Source organism: Stegastes partitus, unplaced genomic scaffold (assembly GCF_000690725.1).
Source record: "Stegastes partitus isolate 25-593 unplaced genomic scaffold, Stegastes_partitus-1.0.2 Scaffold2284, whole genome shotgun sequence".
Classification (NCBI taxonomy): domain Eukaryota; kingdom Metazoa; phylum Chordata; class Actinopteri; family Pomacentridae; genus Stegastes; species Stegastes partitus.
Genome location: NW_007580015.1, coordinates 41,195 through 49,034, shown reverse-complemented (window position 1 = coordinate 49,034; position 7,840 = coordinate 41,195). Strand labels below are relative to the sequence as shown.

At 39.7% G+C, this 7,840-nt stretch overlaps 1 protein-coding gene across 2 annotated transcripts; it reads left to right on the top strand.

Moving 5' to 3' along the window:
• The first annotated feature begins 1,530 nt into the window (after positions 1–1,530).
• On the top strand, positions 1,531–6,498 carry LOC103374563 (GRAM domain-containing protein 3-like). 2 transcript variants are annotated; one of them, XM_008304668.1, is made up of 10 exons: positions 1,531–1,801; positions 2,352–2,480; positions 3,355–3,442; positions 3,530–3,599; positions 3,677–3,780; positions 3,876–3,971; positions 4,058–4,129; positions 5,570–5,647; positions 5,818–5,929; positions 6,313–6,489. In XM_008304668.1, the coding sequence occupies exons 1-10, from the start codon at positions 1,704–1,706 to the stop codon at positions 6,456–6,458; spliced, it is 993 nt and encodes a 330-aa protein (XP_008302890.1). In that variant the 5' UTR covers positions 1,531–1,703; the 3' UTR covers positions 6,459–6,489. The 2 variants fall into 2 exon arrangements, with proteins under 2 accessions (XP_008302890.1, XP_008302891.1); XM_008304669.1 differs by having other exon boundaries at positions 1,715–1,854; positions 6,313–6,498.
• The last annotated feature ends 1,342 nt before the right edge of the window (positions 6,499–7,840 follow it).

The window sequence follows — 7,840 nt, the reverse complement described above, 5'->3', positions numbered from 1 at the left end:
CTGACCCAGAAACTGCAGCAACAACAAAGAAACAAAAGGCTGGATAGACAAAGTGAGATGTCTCAACTAGGTGGATATCCTGAGCAGAACAAGGGCACGTGTTACATGTACTTATCTTATGTATTTTAATATGTACATGTCTGGTGAGATTTATCAACAATTTAAAAATCACAACTGAAGCAATGACCAAATTTTAACCAACTAAGGGTTACATAAATAAACTTATTATACTGTGTATGAGTTCTCTACATGGCAGTCCTGCCTGCATCAGTAAATGATAACAGTAAATGACCAAAAATAACCTGAGACATTATGCCACCCCACTGTGAGTAATGGGCTGTATGGCAAGCTATTTAAACATAAAATACAGAAGATTCAGGATTGAAATGAAAAATGAGTTTTTAATCCAGATATCTATAACATCCTTTTGATCTGTCTAAACCACAGTTAGAGATCTCTGTAATTCAGTGTTGGTTAGTCATAATAATAGTTGCAAATATCTCAAACATCATTATAACATGTCTGAATTGCTGTGCTGTGCTGTGAGGCTTCTCATTGGATACTGGTCCAGCAAAACATATGAACTTTGTTGGTAATCATGGTTGAAAATGTCATGAAACAGAAAGAGCTCATCAATAAGAAGTTTGTGGAAAACGAGTCTTTCATTAGACACTTGTGGATGAAATGTTCTTTAACTTCAGGCTTGGCCTGCTCTGACATGTCGGTAAAACGGCTTGTCACATGTGGTTAGGGTTTGGATAGCATGTTTGGAAAGCAAGGGCCCGTCTCTTATTTCTATATCTGCAACATCTCTTAGTCAAAACTCTAATTCAAGCTAACTGTAGCTACATTTTTGCATAATTCCAGGTAAACATCTGCAACACCACTCTGACTAGTATTGTTTACTTAAGATATCTAAAAGGTGTAATGTAGAAATCTTGACTTGAAGATATCTTGAACTAGAGTTACGACTAGTCAGAACGAAACTGTAGATGTGTGAAACTGGAAACACAACTTGTCATGATTCAAATGCAGATGTCGGCAACTGTCAATATCTACAGCTGACATGTGGATATCTGTAATGAGAAACCTCATATACATGAATGAAGAACAAAAGAGAAGAGTTTGAAAGAATTTCAGATATCTGCAATGTGCCACATTTTCTCAGCCTGGCCACCCCGTAAAAACTTTTTGGATCCACCACTGGTTTTACCCTAAATAAGCCTTTTAAACCTTCAACATACAGTTTTTGCAGCACTGTGAAACACTGCTGCTGCTGAACGCACCCCCGGGCTGACGTAGGAACAACGATGCTTTGTGAAGTTTGTGCAAAAACAGTTTTACGCTCCAGAAAGTTCACTGACAGCCGCTCTGCAATAGGAAGTGTCCAAGAAACCATATATACACAAAGATTTTACACAGCTCCTCCTCGGACACTGTGTGTTTATATTTTATTTTAAGTGGATGCTAAATGTGTCTTTCGCTTTAGTTTATCCCAGTATTCAAAGTTGGTGATCCGCAGCAGGACCGTGCTCCTGACGTGTTTCCCTCCTGCTCCCTCCCTCTTTCCCGGCTCCTCCTCTGCTGGACTTCTCGCTCGATCGTCCCAAACTTTCAAGGCTTCCTGAAGCTTCGTTGTTGTATGTGGCGCAAGCGGCGACAGCGGCGGCCGATGGCGGAGGCGAGCGAGCTGTGAAATGTGAATGATGGTGCTGATGACCGAGCAGGCGGACAGACCTCTGACCCCGCTGCCCGCACCGGAGCAACTTTCCTGCAGGGAGTCCCGGGGGAGCCGCTCGACGTGAGTGTGGATGAGATGCAGGAGAAGGGCCCGGTTCGCGTCGCGTTTCGGGGGTGATGCTTTGGTCTTATTTGCATGTATATCCTGCCTCAAACAATGTATTTGAATTAAAGGGCTGCGCTGACTTTAAATGCATGAATGTGGCGCGTACGTGGCACGGGCTAGACTTCATTTGCATGCAGAAATTCTAGATGGCAGAACTTCTCATGCCATGTTGTGCTTATGAAGGAGATATGATGGTCTGCTCCAGCTATTTGATGCATTACCTAAAGAGATATTTGTAAGTATGTGTGTTTTGATGGGGCCCTCCAGAGCCCAATCCTTCATAATGTAGATTTGTTTATTCGTGCACATCAAGTAAAACACTGTGATCTGGATGTTAAATCATCCATTTAAACAACATGTGAAATCATTACATGGATAGACAAGTGAAAACCTGCAGCAGCTGGAGTATGAAGGCAGGTTTGACTGCTTTTTAACCAGCTTTAAAGGCTGCATGCAATGTGGGAATTGTGTCACCTACTTTATGAACCTTGTGTGTTGTTTCCAGGCCTGAGGTGGACAATGGAGGTGAGGGGAGGCAGAGGAGGCGTGGACGCTCTCCTGCAGACCTCCACCTCTGTCTGGATGCAGAGCCAGAGCCCTCAGAGAGCAGGAAGAAACCAGCCGGCAGCATGAGGTGAACTGCTTTGTTATGTTTGGCTGCACATTCGTTTTAACCTCTATATTTAGTATTTATTAGCTCTATATAAGGTTTTGATGGTTATTGCTCTATAATGTTGTTATAAGCACATTTACAGGCATTGTTATGTGTGCATCAGTGGTGCTGCCACTCATTATGTGCTTATACACTACAGCTGCATACGAATGTGTTATAAACCATTTATTTACTGTGTGTATCTTGTGGCTTTTCAAGCAAAAAAAAAGCACCAATTTCTCTGGTTTTGGCTTCTCAAGTGCTGCTTTTCTTTTTGTATTTGTAAACTGAATATTAATAAGTGTGTGATAAAATGAGCAATCATATTAGACTCACAATATTTACAGAGCAAACAATTAACCGATTCATTGAGAAGATTATCACTTTCTTGCTGAATTTTAACTTTGGTGTTTGGATCAGACTTTGGGTTAGTAGTCAGGGGCAAAGTTGTGGCACATATTCGTCTTTCATGGCATATTAACAGCTAAAATGTGTGTTTTATATTGGCTAACTAATTCAAAGAATGATTCATGAAAATTAGATTGCATAATTCCCTGAAACTGGCAGAAATTCAGTTTGTTTTTCACTTTCCAACACTTCAGTAGCACCTGTCCTACTCTATACCTGCATAACCAAAGTGCTGTTTACAGAGTTGGTTTGTTGCTGTGTAAGCAGCCTTTACATAACCACAGGTGACTCCACGCACAGCCAGATGAAGGACGTTTTGTTTTGCCTCATAGTATCGTGTTTGAGTTTTAATACTGCAAGAGTAGCTTTCCTCCTGCAGCTCATGTCTCTCACCTGTACACAGGTGTTCCCATGACACTTCACCATAAACACTGACCTTTATTTGCAGATTGAAACCTGTGGAGCAGCTTTCACCGGTGCTCAGTCTGAGTGACTTTGAGACAAAGTTTGAAAGAAAGAAATCACAACCCAACCAGGTAGGGACACGTTTTCATCTCTCACCAAACTCCTCACAGATTTTCAAGTTTTTTTAGTTTCTTAACAAAGACGTATGTTATTTTCAGTTATCGAAGACAAACGCCCAGTATCATAAGTTATTCAAGGAAGTAGGCAAAGATGAATTACTCAAACAAAGTAAGTTTCAGATTCTATTTTCAGATCAGAAGCAAACAAATGCTAGATTCCTAATGTGAATGTGTATGTGCCAACAGGCTACACTTGTGCCCTGCAAAGAGATATTTTATATCAGGGCAAGATGTTTGTCTCTGATAACTGGATCTGCTTCCACTCCAAAGTCTTTGGCAGAGATACCAAGGTATGATAACCGTAAGAAGTACCTGACCTAGTTGTAATCTGTGAATTGTCTGCTGATGATTAGCTGATAGTAAAAGAATATTTTCTCGTCGACAGATTTCAATCCCGGTGTTGTCGGTGACGTTTATCAAAAAAACTAAAACTGCTTTATTAGTGCCAAACGCCCTTGTGATTGAAACTACTCATGAGCAGGTAAGAAAGCTGTTGAGATAACAGAGATAGTCAGTTTCTTTTCTTTTGATTTAAACATGAAAGTAACTCCAGTGACTCTTTTCCAGAATGTGTTTGTGTCGTTCCTCTCTCGAAACACCACCTACAAACTTCTGAAATCCATCTGCCTTCATTTGGAGGTAAATCACATCATCTAAGTTACACAATTCAGTAATTTCTACCTAAATCTTTCATAAAAGTTTTACTTTAGTTCCGTGAGCTAAAGGGAGAAACTTAAATTCACCAAGTAAAGCTCTTTATAGCTCTTTATCTGTGGAATGTTTCAAAAGGAAACTACTTGCTAACACGTTAGCCATAAAGATGAGTAAAGTGAAACAGCGCTAATGCTGCTGCTGGCAGCTGGTTAGCGTAGCATGGCAGTGCTCAAAGGCACGTATACCTCATTTGTGAAATATCCCTAAAATCTGCTGTATGTGACCGGCTAGGCACCAAATGGCAGAAAAATAAAATAGCAACTAGCTAACAAACACTGTGTATCACATATAAAAGGCCAGATATTTACCTCAGGAACTGATGGAAACCAAAAAAAGAAGTGTAACTAAACATTGCAAAGTAATTAGAGAAAGAAGAAATGAATGCTATTGATAAATGTAGCTGTGTGTCTGAGGGTTGTTTATATCAACAATATACATCCATACAATGCTCATGTTTCTATCCTACATATAAAACTGATACCAGTTCTATATCTATACCACTGTGCTTCAGAAAAATCTCTAAAAAATAAGCTGTGTGTGAAGTGCCTTTCACCAAATAGCAAAGTAGCAACTAGCTAACCAACAGCGTGGAGCATTTAGTTGCTAGGGCCAGATATTTTCATCAAAAGTTGGTGGAAACCTAAATAGGCAACTGTTTCCTCATAGTTAGCCAAATGAATAAAGTGATACAGTGCTTGTGCTTGTGTGCTTAGTTTTAAACTATTGCCAGCATGTGGTTAGCTTAGCATAAAGACTGGTTGAGGTCAAAGACACATTACATTCTGTGGTACCATGTGTCCAGAAATACAACTAAATGAATGTAGACATAGTTTGTGTCTTTGGGATGTTTACACAGACAGTTTGGAAACACAAGTGCTTAGAAACACAACCAAAAGAAAGTTAATGTAGGTTTGTGTTTGTGGGATGTTTAAATAGACAGTTGTTTGCTAAACAAAAGATCTGCACAATGCTCATGTTTCTGTCCTAAACTGGTTAGCCAGAAAAAGCTTGTGTGTGACCTGTCCAGCACCAAATGGCAGGAAAATAAAGTAGCAGCTAGCTAACTACACTGTGTAGCATTTAGTTGCTGAAGGCCAGATATTTTGCTCATGACTTGGTGGAAACTAAAACAAGGAGCATGACTGGTTTAATTTGTTAGAAGAAGAGTGTGATATTCACCAAGTGCCTAGAAATGGGATGTTTGCTACCACATTAGCTGTAACAACTTTATATGATAATCTGTCAGTGTTGTGTTCACAGGTTTTTCAGTATTTGCCCACAAGTGACTAAAAATGTCAACAAAGCTTTAAAAGAGAAAAAACATTTTCCATTCTGTATTCAAAAATGTGTCTGTTGTCCTTGCAGGTGGATAAGACTTGCAGCAGCCCCGTTACTTCCTGTGAAAACAGCTTCAGAGTCAACTGCCCGTCCTCACTTCCTCTGGTCAGTCAGGGGTCTGTCCGTCCTTTTTCTGGGATGTTTTTCGACAGGATGTGTTCATTGTATATGTTCTAATGCGATAAAGGATCTATAGAAGTGCCTTGTTCTCATGTTATACAACACCCACTGTGCATGTGGTATCCATTGTATATTTTCCTGCATGTGCGCTGCAGGACTTTTCTGGAGACTTCTCTGACCTGGATGGGGTGGTGCAGCAGAGACGGCAGGACATGATGGAGAGCAGCAGCTCCGGCTCGCAGACTCCAGATTATGACAAAATAACTGGTGTGTGCTCCGTCTTCTTCCCTCTGTGTATACAACGCTACTGTGTACTTACTCTAATCTACTGTACACTTTTCGTACTTGTTTATTCTCTCCGAGGGTGTCAGGTGTCTGTGGCTCAGACGGTCTTTAGTTTGGGGATAGCTGGAGTGAATCCAGGTGACATCTGAGCCTCTGAGGCTTTGCTTTTTGTTATGGTGAAGACAGTTGGCCTGAATACACCAAGGATCCCAAATAATGAAACCTCTACCTTATTGTTTATGGCAGTCATAATATCAGTGTGGGTTTTTTAATCTTACAAGCCAAGGGCAGTTTGTGATCCTGTTAATATTTACTCAAGCTCGGCGGCAGCTGGAGTCACAGCTCTTCTCTGTTTATCTGAGCAGACTTCACCGGCCTACCAGACACATTTCTGAGTGCAGTGAAGAGCGGAGAGGTTTCAGTCCACGCAGACATTCACCTTCAGACTCCGAGCCAAAAACACGGAGCCACTCTCAAGAACGGTACTTTAATGCTGGATCTGTCTGAGTGAAAAGAAGCTTTGTTAAGGCTTCTGTAGTGCTGGGTTTCACTGTTTATCACAAGGAAGTGATTATCAGTGGCACTATCAGTTATATAAAAAACAGTGTTCTAATCACTAACTTGACTTTCCAAATACCTTTATGCACTTTCTTGCTGATAGTAAAATGAGAGGAGCGATGTCTTTATATTCTATATATATTCTATATATCAACAATTTCCCTGAGGTTTGCACCAAAGGGATCATTAAAGTTCTATTCTATTCTATTCTATTCTATTCTATTCTATTCTATTCTATTCTATCCAGCACCCTTTTAGCTTAGCTTAGCATAAAGACTGGAAACAGTTTAAATGGTGTTGTGTTTACCAAGTTAATGAGAAGAGTCCATTTGTTGCCTTTAAATGGAACTTGTGAGCTTGTAATAAGGACATGGAAAACTATGAACACCAAATGTTTGCTGTTCAGGCGATAACATCAGCAGTGAGGTCAACATCAGCAGATATATAAAAATATATTAATTTACCATTCACTGAAAAATGAACTTACGTGGCCTCCGACATATCAGCAAACACGTCATAACATTACACAATTTTCACTTACGATGTTGTGAATACAGGTAGGGGGTGTTCATATGGAGGCATTCAGTGACCACAGAGAACTCAACCTCATTTAAAGGCGCCACATGAACACCGTTTTTTGTGGTATTCACATCCTCGAAAGTAGAAATTCTCAAGTTACCAAGCTCTAACTTGTTTATGAAGTCATGGATGTTTATTTTTCGACTGCTAGTAAATAATATTAAATAATTTTAATCATTAGTGAACCCTTTCGAGCTCACTAATCAACAGTCACATTCAGAACAGCGTACTTGCATGCACTCCTATATACACCACAATCAGAGATATACTTGGACACGTTCAGAAAACATGGTGACTGCCTGCTTACAGCAGAAGAAAAGATGCTTTGTTTATTGTGTTTAGCTGGACAACCTGATAAAGTCAAGTAGAAATGTCTGCAACTGCTGAACAAAACCAGGACTGACTGCAAACTACAGTCCAAACATCATGACATGTGTTCCGAGTGCGAAACAAGACCGTTTTTTTTTTTGTTTTTTTTCTGGCACATGTGCTGACAGTCCTTAAACAGACAAAAATTCACGTCCACAAAATGCGTTCATTTAATTATGTATTTATTGATTCTAAATACAATAACCATGAATTAGTCATAACAAATTCTTAGATCTGAAAGTAGCAAGATCAGAATTTTAAAATGCTTCTTTGCAAATGCAACAATTAGTGACAAAATGTACTTAAAAGACAGTAAATTACCTTCCTGCAAACTACTTAGGAAGTTACAGTCCTACAAAATAAAAGAGTTTATTCTGTATAAAAATA

Excerpts from the sequence above, each read along its gene's own strand:
- LOC103374563 (XM_008304668.1), top strand. The coding sequence starts at position 1,704 with ATGATGGTGCTGATGACCGAGCAGGCGGACAGACCTCTGACCCCGCTG. Across the intron at positions 2,481-3,354 it reads AAACCAGCCGGCAGCATGAG|ATTGAAACCTGTGGAGCAGC; the intron begins GTGAACTGCTTT and ends CTTTATTTGCAG. Across the intron at positions 3,600-3,676 it reads AGATGAATTACTCAAACAAA|GCTACACTTGTGCCCTGCAA; the intron begins GTAAGTTTCAGA and ends ATGTGCCAACAG.